The sequence below is a fragment of the Meleagris gallopavo genome, chromosome 4 (assembly GCF_000146605.3).
Source record: "Meleagris gallopavo isolate NT-WF06-2002-E0010 breed Aviagen turkey brand Nicholas breeding stock chromosome 4, Turkey_5.1, whole genome shotgun sequence".
Lineage (NCBI taxonomy): Eukaryota > Metazoa > Chordata > Aves > Galliformes > Phasianidae > Meleagris > Meleagris gallopavo.
The window spans coordinates 3,828,357-3,851,833 of record NC_015014.2 but is presented as its reverse complement, the minus strand read 5'-3'; the positions used below and the strand labels follow the sequence as shown (position 1 = coordinate 3,851,833).

General features: G+C 37.0%; 1 protein-coding gene across 4 annotated transcripts in view; it reads right to left on the bottom strand.

The window, feature by feature from the left end:
* Positions 1 to 930: 930 nt before the first annotated feature.
* Positions 931 to 23,477, bottom strand: part of KLHL2 (kelch like family member 2) — a 55,093-nt gene continuing 32,546 nt past the window's right edge. For 2 of the 4 annotated variants that reach the window (XM_010709467.3, XM_010709470.3), the window contains 11 exons: positions 23,188 to 23,350; positions 13,232 to 13,341; positions 11,809 to 11,925; positions 10,751 to 10,900; positions 9,824 to 9,941; positions 8,866 to 9,063; positions 8,080 to 8,181; positions 7,056 to 7,184; positions 2,689 to 2,829; positions 2,367 to 2,510; positions 931 to 1,713 (listed from right to left, as the gene is read on the bottom strand). In XM_010709467.3, coding sequence (XP_010707769.1) covers positions 1,685 to 1,713; positions 2,367 to 2,510; positions 2,689 to 2,829; positions 7,056 to 7,184; positions 8,080 to 8,181; positions 8,866 to 9,063; positions 9,824 to 9,941; positions 10,751 to 10,900; positions 11,809 to 11,925; positions 13,232 to 13,341; positions 23,188 to 23,350 — 1,401 coding nt within the window. In that variant the 3' untranslated portion in view covers positions 931 to 1,684. The other 2 variants (XM_010709469.3, XM_031553006.1) reach the window with 2 other exon arrangements.

Below are 23,477 nucleotides of genomic sequence, written 5' to 3'. Positions count from 1 at the left end.
GACGGCAGCAATAACAAGAGCGGCGCGGCCGGCTCTTCACCTGCGCCCTCCTATTGGCCGCCCGGTAACCCCGACGCGGCTCCCATTGGCCGGCGGGAGGCGACGGCGGAGAGTCAGGCGTGGGAGGGGGCGGGTCGGAGCTGCCGTACTCGCGCGGCGATTGGCTGGAGGGGTGGAGTGAGGATAGTGAGACCTCGGCGCGCGGCCAATGAGGCGGACGGACGGGCGGGTGACGTGCGCGAGGTGATGAGGAGGAGGCGGGCCCGCAGGTGGGCAGGGCGGGGCGCTGCCCTGACCCCGGTGAGCGACTTGTCTCCTCGCCTCGTAGGAAGCTTCCTCCTTCCAGGCAGGGGATCGAGCTACCAAAGCATTCTCCTAATAACGTGAAACTGCAATTCCAGTACAGTGGCTTGAGTAAAAGCCCTTCAGAACCATCCCATTCACAAAACAGTGCCACTTCCCAACCTCAGCCATCACTATCTTCCAGTCTTTCCTGACCTGAGCGTTAAGTCACTGCTTTTCTCCCCAAAAGTCTCTTCCCTGATGGCAGATGAGGCGTGTGGAGAAACAGGAGCTTTAAGCAACTGGTTGGCATTAGGAAACCATATACAAACTGTTTATTTGAAGAAAATATCTCAAATATGACAATAACTTTGGTCGTGTTAAAAGGAGGCCATCCAAGAATGAATAGAAACGAGCTGCTCTATGAACATGGCCACATACAGTATATCCAGATATTAGCTAACAGAAGCTAAGGTTACACGCATTAAGAGACCTTAGTACCATGCAAGTTCAACTTAATTTCACACATTCATTATAAATTTTCAGTTATTTTCATGCCAAATCACCTTTTGCATAAAAAGGTAAGAAAGAAGTAACATCTAAATGTGACCAAAATTGAACAGGAAAAAAAAAAAACAAAACATTAAGTACAGACAACGTTTTTATTAAAAAGACCTCGAAATTAGACCTGTTCAAGAATCATTATACCATCTCTGATCTCCTTCTGTGGGAATTAGTAGTGTTAAGTATTGTTAAATATCAAAAATACAACTCTCTTTTACAACATAGGACGGGCATATTCAAAGTACTGTGCCAAATTATAAATAATAAAGTTGGTTTTTGAAGAGTTTCAATAGAAAGCAACTTATGCTCACACATACATTATGCACATATTATAGTTATGTAACAAAAGTTTTATAAAAGGAAACAGATTTCCCCCATGCCAGCTTGAATTACTGAGGTGGAATTCGATACCTACTATGAAGACTGACAGTTCATTTCTTTAAATATGTTTATTAGTCTCTGGAAAAAATAAGACAAATTTACTTTCACCAGAATACACACCATTCTCCACTGACAATCTGTTTCTCAGTCACAACTGACGTAAGTCTGTCCTCATGAAAGTGGCTTCTGTGTTTGAAGATCTTGCAGTATAAAAAAGAAACGGTCCTACTACACTTCAAAAATTCAATCAGCCCCTGTTCAGCCTCAGAGTAGTCCTACGCATTGCTTCTACCTAGAGTAATCTTCATCATCCATCATCTGTAATTGTAGACAGCCACATCTTCCACTGTGACTCAAGGTGCAGCTACAAGTAGAGAAGTGCTTAGGTACTCAGTCACTTCAAATACACTTGAAGACTGCTTCTAGTGCATAATCAAATTGAAAATCCCCTCGTCGATCATAACGGTTTGTCAATAACTGTAACACCTAGAGTAAGGAAGAAAGGTGTAAGTCTAGGGAAAACAGGAAAACCTGATGCTGATGCACAGCTTGTCAATATTATGCTAGATGCAGGCTATTATTACGTTCTTGATTTATTTTTAATAGTACATTATATAACAAATTTATATGAATCAGTGTAGATATCGGAACGTTTCTGTTATTTGGAAAAAAAAAAATCAACCTTACCCTTATAGTTAATATATCCTTTACATACACTTAGATTATGTAATAACTTCAGAAACTGCAGTTATTAAAGGAGAAGATTCCTACAACAGCTCATTTTCTAAATAGCAATTTCCCACAGAGAGCTTCAGAATTGGACCGCTGCAAATTGAGACAATTACAAAAGCTCGTTTGAGGAAAAAAAGGGACCAGTCACACTGCAATCTTCTAACTCATCATTACACGCTAAATTCTTCTTCAATACAGTTCAATATTTCTTTCATTTTAGTGAATAATTGTTTGAAGTCTTTATTCAAAATGAACCATCAAATTCTTTGTACCTATTCTAGTATCATAGCTTTTATTTTCGACAGTACTTTGTGCTGGAATGCTTGCTTTATCAAGTTTCTTATCCTGACTACAGTTCAATATGCTGTAAAAAGTCTTAAAAAAATACAAACCCTAGACAACGTTACCTGCATAGCTCCTTCCTGTACTCATACAAGATGACACAACTGTCCATTTATCAGTTGTTGGATTATAATATTCCACTGTTGATAAATTACAGGAGCCATCATCTCCTCCAACTACATACAAGAGCCCATTTACAGCACAAACACCTGAAAAAAAAAGACAGGAAACCAATTATGAAAATTAATGATCAGCTCATTCATACCCATGAAAGCATGATTTCTATGCTGTGACATGAAAGAAGCAGCAAGCCATTTAAAAGAAAAAGGAGCATCCCATTTGCACCTAATTACTCTACTAGCATTTTAGAGTGGCTGTTGTACATACCTGCGTTCCTTCTGCACATGTTCATATCTGCAACCTGCTTCCATGTACAAGTGACAGGATTGAACACTTCCACGCTTTTTCTTACCAAAGGACCATCATGACCACCTACCGCATACAGTAAATTGTTTAACACACCAACACCTGTGAACACATGAAAATACTCAAAATTAACCAGAGTATAATTCGACTGATACCAAAAAAAAAAACAAAAAAATGTCTGCTAAAATAAATCATTCATTCAATGTTAGGAACTATTTCAGAAGACATTTGGGTCAGGATACATAAAGAGACGGTAGAGTAATGCAAGACACTGATAAAATGCCTTGCATGCCCATCCTTATTGCAGCATATAGAGACCAGATGTGTTCTGCAACATAACATTTAGAAAATTTTGGATGAAAAAATGATGAGCAGAAACAGGAGGATGGCTGGAGTTTAGAACTAATTAGAAATGATAGTAAATAATACAGAATGCAGTCTACGTAAAGGAAATCTGATAAAGTGATAAAGCATAACTGAATTTTTAGAAAGTAAAAGCTATGCAGTACAGAGGATAAAAGCTGAATGCACAGACATTAAACAATAGGAATGCCTCCACTGAAGTGCTGGAATACCTTATAAACATGTATGAAACAAAAGTAAACAATTACAGTGAGTACCTTCCTCCTGCAGATCTGGAGAACACAAAACTTCAAATTATCCAAAAGTATATTTTGGATCTCCTTTACTCCTAGGGTCCCCTTTATTCACAACATTTTATCAGTCTATAAGCTTGGAATGAAGTAATAAATGTAGCTAGTCTAAGGCCTACTTGCTAGTTAGACTGCACATATGGAAAAGATGGTAACAGAGGAAACAAAAAGGGAGGTCTGTTTGTTTATTCCTGGCTTTATAATGCACTGTTATAACCCAAACATATTAGGTTTCAGAAATGCAACTTTTTGGCATTAAAAGTTGTCAATGATGGACCATAAAGATAATTAAAAATCATTATTATGGAGGTATATTGGGGAACTTATTACATATCATATTTACGATTATAAAACTCAAATAATGCAATGCAAATTTGCCAAGATAGTTCTTAAAGAGTTAAGAGATCCACAAAAAGGGCACAAAAAGCTTAAGATACGTAATAAAAAGGAAGGGAAACAGCAAATATGATGTGAAGTCTTTCAGACAAAAAAAAAAAGTAGGCTTAAAAAAAAAATAGTTCTGAGATCTTAAAAGCCAGCTGAAACATCTTTGAAAAATATATCACTAAGATTGTGAGTATGGACCACTGCTATCCTACATGGGGAAGAGAAAAATAATTCTTATTAAAAAAACAACAGATTTTAATAACGAGAAAAGGAAGGAAACATGGAAGAGTTAATTAGTACTGCAAATCTGAAAAGTAGCTCTTGATATGACACTGATTTATAAATCACGCTATCTAGCACTCTGTCAGTGACGTTCACTACTGACATTCGCCCCTACCCATCCCAGTTAATTTAATTCCTCTTGGATTGCTATTATTTCTAGCTATCATGTCACAGTACAAAGTGACAGCTTTTCTTTCTCCCACTCTGATCTCACTTTATTAGACGGGATAATACAGCATTCATCTTTTGTAAGGTTAAACATTACGGAGCTAGGATGGCTAAGATTTTCAGTTTGAATGTGCGACGTGATACAGATCAAGCAAATAACTAAAAAGAACCTGCTTCATAGCCGTTTTCCTTCCCCGCCTGAGTTTTCTCTCCAGTTTCTGACCTCCCTACCTAGTGTATATAGTTTTCTTTTGCCATATTGCCATTTCTTATTTGGCAACTCTGTTGTAAAAACGTCTTTCATTTCTCTTTGGTCCTTCATTTTCCCTTAACCCCACACCCAGTTTCCAAGTCCTACCTTATTTCTTGCTCCTTCCGTCTGTATCTTCTTGTTGCCGTCTTCAGAGTGCTCCTGTTATTTTTCTTTCCTGCCCATTTTTCAGGACCCTGTCTTATCTCTCTCATCCCTCCCAAATGGCCTATATCTGAATCTGAAGTTCCTCATCCCAATATGTTGCCGGAAACAGATTTGTCCCCACATTGATCAACTGAGATGCAGTCGGTACTACAGAAGATTAACTGAGGGTTAACCTCTGAAGTTGCTTTTGAATGAAGGTGAAGCAGTAGGAACAGAAGAGATGGGCTTAAGTTCCTTGAGATGAACAGAGATCATAGATTTAATACAGGAACAAAATTCTCTTTAGCGAGTACCTAAAACACCAGGACTGATCACCAGCTGAAGCAGATCTAGAGGTTTGAGGTATTTGGCTGACAGACAAGCTCAATCAACAGCCACGATTTTTCCACGTTACCACCCACTCCTCCCCAAGCACAAATAAAACTTTCCATGCATTTAAGAGTGGCACCACAGACACTGGATTATTTTCCTCAATTACTTGAATCTGAGATTACTGACTGGATTTACCTTTTTCCTCTCTATTTCTTTTTTAAACAGAGGAAAAGGTAAAAAGCAGCAGAGTTACATGAACAAGGTCCTGAACTGTAAAGTGAGGGACAGGAGGAGAGGGGCAGGGCAGAAGGATCCCTGCAGCTGTTGCATTTAAGGCACTAAATTTTAGACTTGTAGAAGTAACTCAAAATCAAAGAAAAATCTGAAAATATCCAGTATATAAATAGGCTGCAGGCACAATGACAGCTTGCAAAAACAGGTTGTGGGGTTTTTTTCCATTTAATTATTATTTTTTAAACTTAGATAAAAGGGCGTTGCTGGAAGACTGCAAGATGAACCTATTTAGCAGCCCACCAACAATGTTTGTCTTTGTGATCATTCAAGTAATTTAGCTGTTTTATGTAAACACCTTCCTCAAAACTTGCCAGTATTAGACAACTGCCTTACTGCAGCTCTGGCCAAGTTTTAAACCCAGATTTATTTTCATGATACACAAACTAACTAGAAGCTTCACAGTATCATATCAGATTTCTTTCATTAACATAACTTTCATTTAAAAACCATAGAAATATTATTTTTAGCAATAGCAGACCTGTCTACTTGCTAGTTTTGTAACGGTGTTAAGGAAGTACCACAAAGTATATAGCTTAAATTCAATACTGATTTTAATACTTTTATATAATGCCTATCGAGATAATTTGGATTGACTTTAAACATCATTAGCACAGCTTAAAAACTACTCAACATTAATAAAGAATAATGGAAGGCAAGATGAAAAGGTGGGACAACCATCAGTCATCTACAGAGCATGCAGGAAGGCCATCCATTTTATTTGTAGCAACATCTCTTCCAATTGTGAAGCAGGTTAGCACAATCACCAGTAGGTATTTGAAAGGTGTTGCTAAAAAGCACCATTGAGTACTTGACAAAAAAGTGACCTAAGTGAAAAAATAAACGTAGAAAAATAATATTGTGCAATTTGACTTGAAAAAGTTCATGCTGGATGCATCTAGAGAAATAAAACAACTTCAGCGAGTTGAAAAAACCTGAAATACCAAAAGACAAATAGAGGAAAGTGAACAGTAAATGAGAGTCGAGTCCATAATAGATTATGAAAATGCTAAAGTCAGTGTGGAGCTCTGGAAACAACATTTCATTAAGCAAGAGCAGAAAACCACAGGCATTTTCAATGTCTCTGAAGAGAAATATATATATGTTCAGAATCCCAAAGGGAAAAAAATCCATAGAAAAAAAAAAAAAGGGATTTTTAAGATTAAAGAAATAAACAGATATACCTTGGATAAATAAGGAAGGGTAACATAGTAATCTGTACATATCTAAAGGTGTAAACATCAGGTGGTGAGGAGAATTACTGAAGATGAAACGAAGGGTACATAAATGGAAGTAGTAAGATGAAACTAGTAATACAAACTTAAGAATGAACAAGGACAAAATTTCCTGCAGTAAATCATAATGCAGAACAAATCCTCCAAAAAAGAGGTGGAAATCTAGTTTACGGTTCACATGAAAAGTGCATCTAAGATGCTAATAGATAAATCAGCCCAACGCTGGCAAAGAGATATCTTTGAGGAAATGACATTTCTCATCCTGGACATGTAGATTTTGATAATTCCTTATTTAGCTAATACTACAATGACTGTAATAACCATGTGTAGTTCACTGTAAACTTGAGAAACTATGGGAAGAGTATGAAAAGTATGAAAAAGCAAAGGAAAATATTTACTCTAAACAGACTGAATTTTACTCTGTAAAACACTTCTGTATTTATAATCTGAGGTAAGTCTGCCATTTGAGACTGATACTTTTCATTAGACTCAGACTTCAGCTTACCTTTTATATTTTCGATAAAATCTAAAACCACAAATCTGCTTCAGTTCTACTACCATTGTTGAGTTTTGTTCACTCACCTGCTCCACTCCGCCTAGTGCTCATTTCTGCAACATAGCTCCACTCATTTGTATTGGCATCGTAGCATTCGACTGAACTAAGGCACTGACGTGATGCCCCATCGTAGCCACCGACTGCATACAGTTTACCTATAAAGGTAAGCAAGAAAGGTCTGCACGTTTCTGATGCACATGGACTATACTGTTAAACATGCAGAGGGGAAGTCACTGTTGTGATTTAGCTACCCAGTATCCATCAGTTGCTGTGAGTTTCTATTTCTGCACGTAGTTCACGATAACACACCAAAAATGGTTCTTCTCATTTTTAGGAGGTAAAAGACAGCTTTTGTATCTAACAGTGCAAGTCAAAAGATTTTGAATTGCCTAGCTGAAATATAAAGGCACTTTACTCTGATTTTAATTAAGAATTGTTCAAAGGCGAACTAATTCAAGTGTATCCAACATTGCTAGCTCACTTAAAGGCTTCCTGGAAACATCAAAAAAATTCAGATGAAAATTACTCGTATACTCTCCGTTTTTAGATAAGGAACAGCAGTGGCTCCTATGCAGTTAAAAAAAAGTGCCTAAAACTCTTTTAGGACCCACAAGCTGGCTGTGGTCTGCATTGCACAAGCAACAACCAAGCTATTCACCACCAAGTTGCCCTTGAATACCAAGCAGCCACAGATAACAGAGTTAACAGTACAGAGTTACGTCACTGAAGAGTTACGTTACTGAAGACCAATTTCATTGGTCATTGCTTCAGCAAACAGGTTCCTTATCTTTGCTGACATGCATAATATTGAGCATGCACGGTTAGTACATTTTGTTGATTGGCCTTAGGCACATCTGATACACAGTTGAAATCCTGAAAAAAACACCTATGCTAAAAGCTTGCCAAAACAAAGTAGAATGCCTATGTTTAGTTCACGCCATTTGAATGACAGGGTTGAGCAGAAACCAAAATCTGAAGTAGGTGAAAAAAGGCAGTAAGGTAAATGATTGCATTTCTCCTCCTCATTTCTAATGTTACTTGTAAACTTACCTCCAACCACACCCACTCCAACACTACTTCTTCTTGTGTTCATTGGAGCTACATGAAACCACTCATTAGTCTTTAAGTTGTAAACTTCAACTGATGATAAACCTGTGAAAACAATGTAACATTACGTTCTCTACAAATCTAGATGTAACATATCTTGTATCTTCCAGAAGGTTCTTGATATCTGTAAATTCAAATTAACTTAACTGCTTTGCAAAAGGTATAACTGGTATCCTTTAGATGGCCAAATATAGTCACCACATTCTTGGTGTCTGTAAATGGACAAATCAATAAAAGTTTGGGGAACTTTGAAAAATTTTTCCTTGAATTTATTTCTCTTTAAATAAAGAGAAAATGTTTTCTACTGCGTACACATCAGTAGTAGCTATTAAAGAAAGAATCTCCAGATAAAAAGGTTTTAACATACCTGTGACTATACCATATGCTTTCCCACAGTTCAGACAGCATTGGTTATAATCCTGTCTACATTAGCCACAAATTTAGAGGTGTAATTTTTTTGCTCACAGGCTCCTTGAGGTACGGACTTAGATCGTAGAAGTAATACTGAAAGGAAACTTGTCCAGGCATTATGCCTAAAGTCTTAGATGGAAAAGAACAGCCTGCAGCTCAGCACTGGGTAGAAGGATGAGACCACTAAAGCATGCTCCAACTACAAGGTGCTAGGCTATCCTCCCCATTCCTTTCATCACAGGTAAGAGATACTCATAGTTGATACAGTTGCATCAAGAGTAGAGAAAACTTATCAACAGAATGTAAAGGCAAAGATACCTGTACTCCCATCAAATCCTCCCACAGCATAGAGAAGTCCATTTAATACAGCTGCTCCCAGTGTGCTTCTCCTGTCTTGCATATTAGCAACACTCGTCCACTGGTCCTTCACTGGATCATAGGAATCTACTGTGCGGACTCTTAGTGAACCATTGAAACCACCAACAGCATAAACCATGCCTCCCATGTACACCATTCCTAGAGCAGGAAAATGGAAAGTTGAGCATTTTAATCCATTTCTTAAATCATTTTATTCTGTACTTCAAGTATGCAGATACTGGACACAATTTACAGTACTCACTACACAGGTTTTTGACACTGTCACAGAGCCACACTTCCCTCAATTTAAGTACTAGAAGTTGTGATACTTTTTGTTATTAATGTCTCACGCTCCTGAAAGTGATGCTTACTGAATTTCTTCTTGCTTAGCTATCTCTAATATTTTAAGATCACATTTTCACCTTTTTGGTATCAGGTGGTCATTTCTTCACATTCTTCATCTAACATAATAATACTAAGGTATGTTAGTAATAGAATTGTTAATTATTATAATGTATTAGTATTTTCATGTATTTATCCTCTGTATCGCTGGCAGTTGATGTAATTTATTCTCAGATTATGAGCTGAAATACAAATTAAATTCAAATTATCAAACTTGTGTGTATCTAGATTAGCAAGTACATCATTTCCCATCTGCAGCACTGCATCCAGGCCTGGGGCTCCCAGCACAGGAAGGACGTGGAGCTCTTGGAGCGGGTCCAGAGGAGGGCACTGAGATGATCAGTGGGCTGATAAAGGGCTGGAGCAGCTCTCCTGTGAGGAAAGGTTGAGGGAATTGGGCTTGTTTAGCTTGGAGAAGACAAGGCTCCAGGGAGACCTCATTGTGGCCTTCCAATACTGGAAGACAGCTAAAGTCTGAAGCATTAAGCAATGCAACATAATATTGGACGTTATTTACCTGCTCTACATCTTCTGGAAGGCAACTCAGCCACCTGATGCCAGCGTTCCTCTTTAAAATCATAGCATTCAACACTGCGAATTGCCTTTGGTGCCTGTCCTCCAACTACCATCATCAACTGAAAGGGAGATGATATTTATTAATTACTTGTAAATATGAGAGCACTTGTTTTTAAAAACCAAAGGATGACCCTCCTAAAAAAGCAATTTGGGCCTTGCAATGTAGGCGTAACTCATTTTTCAAAAAACACAGTTATTAACTCTGTCTAGAGAAAATATCTGAGGTACAAAAGCAGGAAGCAACAAGAATTTAAAGCTCTCATGAACGAGGCAGATTCTGCTCTATCTTCACCTCATACTCAGAATGCAGGTAGGAGAATTCAGTGGCTCTGATGTCCAATGGTACTGTGAACTTCCATCATAGAACAGCCTTATTTGGTTCCTTTGAGGTAAAAGTGCTAGGAAAAAAGTGAATCTCCTATTCCATTATTGCAGTTGCCATAAGAGCACAACAAAACTTCTTTATCATTGGATAGAAGACTTTAAACACACACGCACACTATTTGTTTTAAATGAACAGAATTTTATACTTAGGAAAAAAATAAAATGCCATGACTCAGAAGCATGGGTCCATTTTTTAATTTAATTTTATTATTAAACCAGGTTTACTTTGTCAACAACAGGATCATCACTGCGTATTTCACAAATGCTGAAGAACTTCCTCAAAATATATATTTGGAGAGAAAGATAGAGAAGGAAGGAAAAAAATTGTTCCACAAGTTATATTGATCGTAAAGCTAATCACTTCTTATATTTTTTTAGACAAACTATTCTGATATTAATTATTTTACTGGACTAAGTGATAGTAATGCTGTCATCACAACTGTTAAAATGGAATTTGAAGAAATTTGGAAAACAAGGGTCTTACTTTTGGAAGGCTAGCAGGTGTTCTCAGTTTCGTTCGAGTGCTTTTCATCAGAGCCCGTTGCTCAGTTGGCAGCAAGTGATACTTCATAGCTTCAATGAGGTAATCCTTACAAGCACTGCTGTTCTTAACCAATATTTCCTCTTCAACTCTCTGTTTATTAATAGAAGTTTAACAAGATCTGAGCACGTTAAGGAAGTAAAACAAATCATACTCTGAAGTGTAATAAGGCCTGTATCAGAAAAAAATGCAGATTACCTTAGCTTTTTAGCTAATAGTTTAGCCATTGAGGCACAAATGTATGCATGTGTTGGCAATATGCAGTCAGTGAGAAGAAATCAGAAGATGTAGAATCTCTTAATTAGTAAGTGTAAGAAACAGGATTTGGCAATAGCAAGTGACTGCTCACAATCAGACCTTTCTTGGCTTTTCAAATACAAACACTTAAAGGTAAACTGGAGGAGAGAAAAGAATTTAAAGCAGCCAGCAACAACAAAGTGGAAGAAACTCATATCATGAAGACAGAATTTCTAAAATTAGATACTAGCAACCTACTACTGGGGCTGTTAATTCATGTTAATGGTGAAACTGTATTTTCAGTCTTAAATATTTGACCTGACACCAAAGTAGTCAAGGTAATCTCACAAAATTAACATATGTGAACCAGGTAAAGAAACATCTTCTTTGTCACTAATCCCTGATCAATTTAACAGACATAATTCTGAAACTTAAAATCCTCTTAGGAATTGTTGTATCAAAGACCATATTACAAATGAAAGCTACCCTGGCCTCAGAAAATTAAACCATTCAGCCTATTAGTATGCCATGACAAGCAGTCATCCAAAGAAATAAATTACACGTGGCATCCTTTATGTGTCAATCTCTTACTTGACCGTGTGCATGCATACATGTGTGCATGCACATGTGGTAGTGATTTCTTCTTTTATTTTCTTTTACCATTAGTAATGCATTACGTTGTTTAAATTTAAAACTATCCACCTGGCATTAAAAAAATAAACAAGAGTTCACGTGCTCAAGAATTAGTATTCTTTTTTGCTTACCTGAACTAAATACTCCCGGGAAAGCAAAGGCAGCCGGACGTGCTCCATCAGGCGTGCCATTAGCTCCTGCCTTACATCTTTGTCATGGTTTACCCATGCTATCACCGCTTCAAATACCTTCCAGAAAACAAACAAATGCAAGTCCCTTGACTTACAAATCCGTGAGTACAAAAGTATCAGTCTGTCTCCAAAAATAAATTTTACTTTCCTAATGTAAGAAAAGACCGGAGCAGTTACAGCCCCAATTATTTCTGTATTTATCTAATCAAGGGTAGTTGTGCTGCATTGACAAAATGCACACAGTGATACCATTAATACTGAAAACCCAGGAATACTGTCTAAACAAACAATACAGCAGAGATATCACAGTGCTCATCCTTTTCTTCTTGTCTTAGAGAATCGACACGCCACACCACCACTCAAATGACTTATCATCATGGAATCTTAGCAGGAGAAGCAGCACCAAGTCTAGTTCCTCCTGTATTTCACAACAATTAATTAGATGCTTGAGCATTAAAACCTTATTAGCATTGTATTGTAACAACATCTGGACCTTCAGAGTATTACGGGAACTGCAACTTGACTTTGTTAATTACAGGTTAAGCAGGTTATTCTTAGATGGAGAGTTTCTCCATTATGAAAAAATATTTTAGCATGAAACACAACTGAGCCATCATTATCAGCACTGAAACATGCTTTAAAATGCAGTTTAAGTTCATTTGAGCAGAGATGTCACTACAAACTACATACTCACTGGAAAACGATTTTTAACTGCTCACTACTAGATTCAAAGGCTCAAAGCAAATGCCTCTACACAAACAAAAAATCATTTGAGGCTCAAGAAAATCTGCTAGACTCACAGAAGATCAGTTTCACAAGCTTTGGCAGGGTAAGATCTAGCTACAGCAGAACCTCGACAACGTCAAATTCAAGTTTGGTTGTATCAAGCTACCGAGCTATCTCCTTTACAGTGCATAATTTTCACTTAGTCTAAACAGCCTCATTAAAAATGGGCATTTGATATATTTATCTTTGCTGGGATTGCTTATGTCAAAGTTAGTAGATGGCATTTACTTGTTCTTCAAACTACTATTTCTGAGTTGGTTAAACCTGTACACATGACTCACAGCAAATACTCTCTTCGTTCTGCTGAAGATGAGAAGGAATTTCCATTTAACTGTCTTTGTGTTCAAGGAACAAAGGATTATGGGATTTAATACAATTCTAGGATTTTCACGTGTGGAAATCAATTTTTACCAAACTCACAACACTTTTGAGAAAAATCCTTTAAACTAGCACAGTTTGTGCTTAATTTCAGTAAGGAAACAATGAATTTATCCAGATGGTTTTCAGGAGCAGTAAGAACAAGCTTACTTTCTTATACAAAAGGAAAATCAGAATAGTGTAGTATAGGTGGACTTACCTTCTCTTCTGAGGCAATTGTAAGTTTGTCACTGGATATCAGACTGCACACCTGTTCTACACCAAGATTGAGGTATTCTTCACTAAGCACAACATCAGAAAAGTGCTGTTCTGTTTGGAGGAAAAAAAAGTACATTAACATAGAGTGCTAAGTCACAGCAAACCAAGCATTAGAGTAGTAGAAGAAAAAGAGTGCATATGATTCCATATGTATGCTACTCTGTCATACTTGGAAGCTGCAGCTTAACATTTTATATAGGTTATAGTACTTATAGTATTTATATTCTTTAAAATAACTGAAATATTAAAATATATTCTAACAGTAGCAACCATACCAATTTAATGTTTTCAGTGGTTCTACTCTATGCTTATCCTTGATGATTACTTAACGCTCATTTTCCTAACTTTATATTTGAAAATACACAAATATAGCAAAAAAGGTTCCAGAAAAAGAACGCATCCTGTATGTTGCTAACAAATGTTTTAAACCTGCAGTTCAAAATGAACAAGGGCTGATTCATTACAGCTAACTAGTGGTTATACAGAGGAATGTTGATCAAATCAAAGAGCTGTCCAACAGGTTTGCATCCTGTTGCATCTCTCAGAGCTTCTTTCAGTTCATAAAAATACTACATACCACAGCCTTTACAAGACGTAGGAGCTACTTAATTTTTCCTCTTTTTTTTTTTTTCTAATGCCTCAAACTTTTAAACAAAATTGACAAAATTTCATGAACTAGCTGTGGAACCAGAAGCTTTCTTTTAGCATAGAGCATGTAACCTAATTCAGCTATTGGTTCAGTTATTCATCTGTCTTCTCCCTTCTTTTAAAATTTCTTTGTAAGCTGTTCACCTACTTTGTGAGTAGCTCCATCCAGTTAACTGCTATTTTACCCTCTTCAACCAGGCTTAACAAAAGTTAGAAGGAACAATTCTTACAGGAAATTCAAGAATTCACTCAAAGTAACATTTTAAAAATTTATCACATATATTCAAACTAAAGAATTTTCTGAAGCCTTTTCTGCCACTCCACTAGTGGTACTATAGAACTTGATGCCTGACATTAACTTTTTCTTTAACAGCTGCCCAGAAAGGCAATGGATCTCGTCCTTGGAGATCTCCCAAAGCTAACTAGACGTGGGCCTGTGCAGCCTGCTCTGGGTGGTCCTGCTGGAGCTGAGGTTGGACCAGGGGACCTCCACGAGTCCCTTCCCACCTCAACCATCCTTTGGAATCTGTGAAGAAATTTTAGAGAATGCTGAATGCTTCCAGATTAACAAGACCAATGTTGCAGGCTGACTTTTCAAGGTACAACAGCTTTTTTGAACTGTAGTAAAGATTAGAGAACATTATCTAATTTGTAATGTGCAATATATAATATGTAAACCTAAGGCAGCATGATAATTCTAGTTCTCTATCTAGTTCAGCATCCTGCTTACCTTCAAACAGGCAATGTACATTGCTTCAGACAAAAGTTCAAGAATACATAACATACATAAATGATAACAAAACCTCCTGTCATCAAGATCTCACCATAATTATGAAAAATTAGAGATTGGGAATCAGAAGGATGATATTGTACCTTAACCACATTTAATTAAACAATGAGTTTCAGGAAGACACAATCCAGTCCTCTGACCTCTTAAATTATTGACTGATATGTCCCTAGTTTCATCAAGTTAAAAGCCCTGCATCTAAACTTCACACACGTTTTGCCAATGATCAGACTTCAGTAACATCCACGTGCTCTCGTGCTCAATACAATGACAGAAAAAGTCACAATCTATCTACTTAAAATTATCTGTTATTCTTTTTACCCTTAATTTCTATTCTAAGTAGACAGTCCTTGCCTTTCTCTTATCCTACCAGCCTTTTCATACATGTAATGATAATCCCTTCAATTCTGCAACATTCTCTTGTAATACAGACTAGTATTTTCTGTAGTATTTCAGGCTATGGAAGAGAATGGATGAAGAGAAGCAAATGGACTGCTATAACACTTCCATTATTCTTCTATTCCTTACCAATCTTTATGTCTGTCTGCTTTTCAGACTACAAATCTGCAGTTTCTTGAGCCTGAGTAGAATGCTGAGAGGTACACTTATTAAAATAAATATCTGCTTAATTTTACTGTTAGCACATAACACATAGAAATTTGAAAAATGTAACTTGCATAAAGTAGTTTCATGATAAACCCCAAATTTTAAACGACAACACCACAAAACAGTACATCTGACAGAACAGAGAAGCTGAGTTGAAAAGCAGGCAGAAACGGAATCTCAGAAGCCTTGTTCACCTTTCTCTGAGAAAGCCAACCCAACAGCATCACATTCAACAAGATACACTTCATCATCTAGAAATACTCAATTTTATATACAAAAGCCTTTTGTTGTTGTTTTTTTTTTTTTACAAAAGGTGATTTAGATTTATGACATGCTGTGAGGAAAAAGAAGAAATCCAGCCCATAACCAAAAGAGAAAAAGCTGAGAATTTTTGAACTAATTTGCAAAGGTGAAGCTATCGTCTGTCTTCATGCTAGGAAAATAATTGTAGGAGAAATTATTAAAAAAAATACAGTATTTGAGCAAAGAATAAGAGGCTATTTTACAGGATGCCACCTCTGTGCTTAAAGCATAAAATAATGCATATGGCCAAGAAGTAGGAGGGTGCATTGCTATTTAAATTTTATCCATGCAAAAAAAATAAGTGGGAAGGTAAAGTGAAATCACTTGCCTCTTCAGAACTGCATTTCTTGTTGTCAAGGAGACCATCTTAACTGATTGACAGGTAACTGTTTGGCAGAAGCCAATTGAAATTACAACAAAATGGATCATTCAAAATAAGAAATGAAAAAAATAAGGAAACTGAGGAACACCAATTAAATCTGCCAATGGTGGTTTATCTAAAACCAAGCATTGGAGACAAGAGGCTTTTTTTTCTATTACATAAAAATGTGTATGAAATTCAAATCTTTCTGCTTCCTTAAACACAAAGGATATCAGCATCTTACTTTGAAATAATATGATCCCATATAAAGAATTCAAAAAATTCCATTTGGACTCACTTTCATAACAATTATGAGAGAAAAATAATATTGGGTGGTGTTTTTACCATCTGGGTTAGGATTGGTATTATTCTATATTACTCAAATCCTGAAAGGTTTGACAATCCTAGATATTAACATCAAGCATCATGAAACTTCTGACATGACCAAACATTCTGTGCATCTCCCCTCCAAAATCTCAAACCAGCTGTGTTTTTATCTGTTGCAATAGATAACATTACTTTAGTCATTAAGATTTCCTAGATAAGCAGACAGATAGAATCATCCAGCTGGAAGTTTTCATATGAGGATAAAATACTTATTTTTTTTCCAGAATTTTGCACACAGTGTGCAACTTTCACAAATTCATACTGGAATCTTGCCTGACTTCTTGCTACTTTACCTAGATATTGAAGCCAGCTGGCTTGAGAATCCAGCAGCCTGGAAGTAAGCTGGCTTATGAGCTACAGGATCTTGGCTCCCAAATTCCCACTTTCTGAGCAAGTAGAATTATAATTCTTTATCATCAGAACTTAAACCTGCCTGCCTTAAAAATAAGAGGATCCCTCAATTTTAAGAAGCTTCTAAAATATCTGTTCCAATTGCATATGAAAACCAGATTTTCACATTTTCACAACTGGCAGAGACCCAGTTTGTATCTGGGTAGCTGAAGATGTGTCCTCGTCTGCTCTGTACCAGTAGGTTGGGACTTCAGCTTCAAGAACATACTGGAGAGACAAAGAGGAAGTTCTTAATGTGAAAGCAGCTAGTAACAAAATGCTTGGAAGTACACTACACATAGCTAACATGCAGAGCAAAGGAAGATAAGAGGAGCTGTAAAAGTAGCACTTGTTGGCACTTTTCATCAGGAGTTTGGAGATCCATATTCTACATGCAGTAGTAGTAAGTGCTTGACCAAAAGGGCTGGTCCTCCTGGCTACTGGATTTGGCCATTTACGTGTATCTGATGCCTGGTGAGAGATCTGAAAATAGTGGACATTTGATATCAATTACTTTTTCTGTACCTTTTGGAGCTTTTCCTGTCCAAAAGTGTGAGAGATATTGTCACTACTTTTGTATTTCTCAGTTACACAGGAAAAAACACTGCATCTGAAGTTTGCATAGAACACTTCATGCTACAGACATTTGTGGATTAATTCACAAAGACTACTTCACTCATTTATATAGCCACAGATAAACATCCCCCTGGTTGATCTCCTTTCAATAAAAGGATTAAACACAAAAAGCAAAGGAAAAATCTTTTCCTCAGATGCAAAACCTTCCAGAGAGTCATAGCGACAAAAAAAAAAAGTCTGTAACTCATCTCCTACTTGGTTTTATAGCAATGTCTGTTCCCAGTGCTTGTCTCCACATACTGAAAACTGCCTATGTTTCTATTCAATTAGCAGCAGGCTTCAATCATTTAGCATCACTGACTGCTGGAATACAAAAATGTTACTTAATATACATTTCCAAATAAACTTTTCAATACATCGTACACTTCCAGATATCTTCTCCCAGTGGATCTTCCCACAGCTGCATTAACACATGAAAAATATGGCTGGAGCTTATCAGTGGCATGGGTTGCAGTTAATGAAAGGAAAAAAAAAAAAATCATCCTATATTTTTAGATCTTTGAATGACAGTAATCCAGCACCTATTCGTTTGTGAAACAAAAGATCACCATCAAATATCTCAACTCTGTTTTGCAAGCATTTTTTTGTGTTATAGACCAACTATTTCTACTCTATCAAAAAATCTGTTTTCTGAGCTAAACAGAGGACTTGTGCCTTTCTGATGTGCTAGTGCTACAAAACCAGCTGGAACCTCCCAGAAACACAGCTTCTTCCTCAACTGATTTTATTTTACAGAGATGCAGTGCATGGAGCTTGGAAATATCTGAGCCTTATATTCACTTCCAAGAACAGCGATAATTTCTCAAGCATCTCAAGGAAGAATTGGTTTAACTTTTTTTATTTTTAAATTATTACTTCACAGCGTCCACATTTTTGACTTGTGAAAAAAGATCTTTACTAATAGCTTATCACAAGGCACTGGCTAAGAGGAACCCAGACAAGCTTTTCCAGTTTAACTGTCAGGAACTAAACATGGCAGAAACCAATTTTTAAAAATCTGTCTTGTTAATTTTATGCTTAAACAACTGCTTTTTAGAACACCATGAAACTCATAGCAGCCAAGGTAACAGAAGCATAGCAACAGACGTTGCTACTCAGAATAGAATTGTAGGAAAGATTCTGCTAAATATGTCCTTTAAATCTCACAAGTACAAACGTACACCAGAATAGTTTGCAGCAGACACGCATGCTTCCAGATCTAGTCAGGGCTCCAAGTTTTAGGCATAGTACCAGAATGCAGCATGCAGTGTACCACAGTTAAGTACAACCTAGCAGTCCCTGCTTCACAACTCATGCTACGATTCCCCATCGGAAGTTTCTCAGAATGATACTAAGGCCAAACAGCTTTGCTGTGTAAAGCTGGTTATCGAGACCACTTTTAGCTAAAAGCCTAATAATGAACAGTACAAAAAGGAAGAACAGATACTTTCAGCATCAAAGACAATTGGTATTTCTTCTGCTCCAACTGCCTTGTACGGCTGTTCAATTAGTCTTTCCAATTTATCCCAGGATCTCAGTTAGAAGATTTAATTGTAAGGGAAGCTAATTCCAAGTAATTTGTATCAAGCGTCCACTATTTGCAGATCTTTTGATAAGCATCAGGTAACGATGCCTATATAAATGGCTCTCTCAGACTACAGAAATCTAGTAGCCTGAGGACCAGCCCCATCACACAGTTATGAAGCTCCAATTTTAATGCAATTTGGGATCTTACTCCCACTGGAAGGCAGCTTCAGAGTCTCAGTTTTCTCATAACTTTTGATCTACACCTGCATCATTTGCTTTTTATGTCACTGTTGTCTGTTAGCAGAAGTTCTCTTTCTGGCTCTTTTTCTTCAATATTAAATGGCAAATATAACAAGAAGTGGAAGAATTTAAAGCATCCAAATACATTTTAGTTAATCTCGCAGGACAATATTTTTGCCATTCTTTCAATCAAATAGTCCTCTTCTGTAATCCTGAAATGTCTGCTCCTGGGAATTCAGCTGTCTCTGATTCTGAATTGACACAGCCACATGTATTTGGCTCAGACTTTTAAGAAAAAATGTTAAGTTGTGAGAAAGAGCCTTGAAGTACACAGAGCCATCCAAGAACAGGCAAAAAAAAGGTGCTATGATGCCAAGATGGCAGTTAGATGCTTGAAAATTCATGAGGAAAAACACTGACCTGAAAAGATATGAAAATGTACAAAAGAAAACCAGGGAGTCAGAAGACAAATCCAGCAACATTGATGATCAGCCCATTGCAAGGAGAAGTGGAGGCCAGCCCTTCTTTGCCTAAGCGCTTTCATCAGGAGTGGCAAGTCCCACATGGGATCAACAAATAGAACTAATAGCTTCCTTATCCTTCTCTGTTGTCTACACTCTGCTTGCAGTGTCTCTCTTACCACAGCAAAGGATGCCTAAACAAAATCTTCCCTCAGAGGGAAGACTATAATCTGTATACAGTACAGAAGCCAAAAAGTATTGCACTCATAGTCTTGCCAATGCCTTAGATTTTATATTTCTAGAAATTAATTTCCATAAATATCAACTGCAACTACTAAATTGAACAAAGATAGTTCAAAAGTGAAGTTACCACAGAGAACACTGACATTCATTTCAACTTTTCCCCCAAGGCATGCATTATAAAAGCTAGTTGTTTTAAAAACAACCTGAATAGCTCCTGAATTGTGTTTTGTTGTTATTACTGCTGTTGGTTTGAGGTGTATAAATGGTTTGCATACAGTTTCATGAGGTTAAAATAATGAAATACTACTGAGCACAGTTGCTTTATATAGCTGTTTCACATAAGACAACAACCAAGGATTCTTTTAATGAACACCTAGCCATATGTGTTTGCTGCATTTGTTTCTTCCTCAGATATCTATTCTTGATAGAGAAACTATAATCCACTAAATTTGAGAAGAAAAACTATATTGAAAACAGATGCACTTGGAAGGAAAGCAACTGAAAACATCCATGAAGATCTTTCTGAGGTCTGAAATGGCAATAAAAAGCCTACTATTTAGACCTAGACATCTGAAATAAGCAGTTTGGGCTCTATTTCAGGAAGATCTCCAGTTTTAACATTATTAAAATTAGTAGAGTGTTAATTTGCCATTATTCATTTCATAAAAGCTATGAAAAGCAATAAAAATGTGTCTTTTTTCCTGCAGCATTTGCAGGATGTTTCATTCTTTATTCTCTTTTTCGTACTGCTCTCAAACTGAGCCCAGCAGAACACAAGGGATTAACAAAGACAGGGCAGAGAGTGCCAGGCAATGAAGAAGCTCACATTCCAACCACACACAGCATATTTATCTTAAGAGTAAGAACAGAGTGCGCGTTGCTTTAAAATCATGACAGGTCCAGTGAAGCTACAGTAGGAGTGGAGCTGACAGCTCATGGTATGGTCCAGAAGGACTCCAAGAATATGATGACAAAAATGGAAGCATATATGAGGAGAAATTTCTGGAGGAATCTGACAGAAAGAGTGGAGAGAGAGACAGAGAGAGAGAGATGAAATGATAGATTAAAATACAGGAGAATGTGTCGAATTGGAAAATCCAATGATGGAATACTGGAATTTAATCTGGCTGAGGAAAAAAAAAGGGGGGGAGAGAAGAGAGGGGACTTAAGAATACTGCAAAATTAGTGAAGTAAGCTTAGTAGATAGAGAGCAGAAAGTTGAAGCAGATGTTGATTTACGCTGCAAAGAAGGGAGATTCAAGGTAGAACTAATTCTGTGGGGAGGGAAGAAACAAAGAGGAATAAATAAGACAGTAGTTGAAAGAAATGGCAGAGGAGAGCTCAAGTTTACAAAGCTCAACAACTGGGAAAACGCTGAAATCACTAGTGACAGAAGAAGACAGAGGGAAAGGAAAGATATTTAGGTGAAAAGCAGCTGAATTTTGCTGACCCTAAAGTAACCTAAATGAAACATCCAGTAGATACTGAAAGGACAGAGAAAGATCCATGGCTGTGGAATTGTTCCACTATTCCACAGACAGTGGAAATTGCATGTAAAGAGGCATAGCTGAGAATCTCTCTCAATTTCTGACAAGCCATGATTTCTGAATTTGTGGTATATTCTAAAATAAGTTTCTCCTGTTCTTTGAATATTCACTACCATAGTAGTACAATCAGAATATACTAATTTCCTGGTTATTAAGTTTAAACTCTATTAAAAAACAGCCTTTTTTGTTCACTGTGAAAAACCTGCATTAAAAATTAAATAAATGTAATGTCTTCAGTCTTTACTCAACATCAAGACCCCAAGGCATTCAACATACAAAAAAGATAGTAAGACAATTGCTATTAGAACAAATTAAAGCATTAGATCTAGTCAGTGGTATGCTACAAACTTGCAAAGCTTACACAAGTAGCTGTATTTATGCTTTAGTCATCTACATTAAGCAATCTATCTTAGTATCAAGAGTCAAAGTAGCATACTAGATTATGTTAATAGCTACCAATTTGGTAATAATTTCTATTTCTAACAACAGAAAATGTTTTTTTGAACACAGGAAGGATTCTAGCCTTTACAGAATCATAGAAATGCAAGCCAGCAAATCATTTTGTGCACCCAGGTGTGACTTAGATCAATCTAAATCATTAGTTCATCCAATCAGTTAAAGTCACCCAACACTGGAAAGACCCAAACTTCCACAGACAGCTTGACTGACTTGCATTAGTTTTACAGCTAACTTTTTCTTAAGGTGTGAAAATATCTTAAAAACACCTCAAAAATAAAGCTTACTCCTTCTCAGCCTTTTTTTTCCTTTTAATTAATGCATAGGAAGATGTGTTTCTTTTCATCATCCTGGAATTTTAGTTTCTTGACCTAATCAACTCCTCTCTCTCACAGCCTTTGGCATAAGTCAGTCTGTTTCCTTAATGTGTTCTTGTTAGACTTCATTGGATTCCCTTCAGCCTCTTTGCGTCTGTCATAAAGTTCAGTTCAGCATTTTCCACCTGAGGCCTCATCAGCAAAAGAAGAAAGGGAACAATTGCCCCTTGATGAGCCAGTGCACTCACAGATATGAAAAACAGTCTATGATGACAACGTACTTTTACCAATAAAATTTAGATTATATAAAGATTTTTCAGCCAAGAATGAGAAATAATGGCAAGTGTTCTCTGAAGGCAAGTAAAAATTGGAGTAATAAAATATTTTGTTGTTTGAGCTACATGCTTGATTAGAAGATGTATCTCTATCAAGTTGGTGTCAAGACAAAAAGAATGATACTACACATACAGGAGAAAATTTGCAGTCTTGGGCTAGATGAGTAAGATTTTCAGAAAACAAATAACAAGACAATACTCATATGGTACGTTTCTTGCCTTACTCCTTAGCCTTAGTGCAGTACAGGGGCTACAGATAGCTTTCCCACATGCTCTCATGTTCCTTCATCTTCATCCAACAGCCTTGAAAACTGTAGACAAGACTTTCTCACTTAGCAGTTGCTCTTCTAAAACCAGAGTTTTAATTCTTTTTTCTACATTCCTCCTCTGAGGCACGGTGCAAATAATTTCAAGCAGCAAGCTAGATTCTTTCTGGATTAGAAGTTTCATAGACCTGATAGGCCATGAAAATACTGCCCCTCTGTACTCATTATAACTGTGTTACAGACCAAAGTTTCCTTCTGACAGACATTCATACAAAATGCATCTCTGAAATATCCTGGATAAAATTCAGTTACCTTTGGGCAAGTGTGAGTGGTTAAATATGAAATCCATGAGCATGTATGCATCTCCATGCAAATATCAAGCTATACTCTATGCTAACGATAACTTGCCTGCATATGTGTTGGCCTTGTTCAAGAGATCCGTGCATGCATGCATGTCAGCAAAAGCACGAATTCCCAAGCAGTTGACAGGATGAAGCTGGGATTCCAAAAATTCACAGCAAGTCCTTTTCACATCCTGCAGTTGCAAGAGACCAGCTGCTGGAAGCAGCACCTGTAAGAAGTAACAGGTAGTTAATATCCCAGTTCAGTTCTGACCTTACATAAGAGAACTAGCAACAGCAATAAAGAAAACACAAGTCAATCCACTAATTAAAAAAAAAAAAAAAGAAAAATTTACA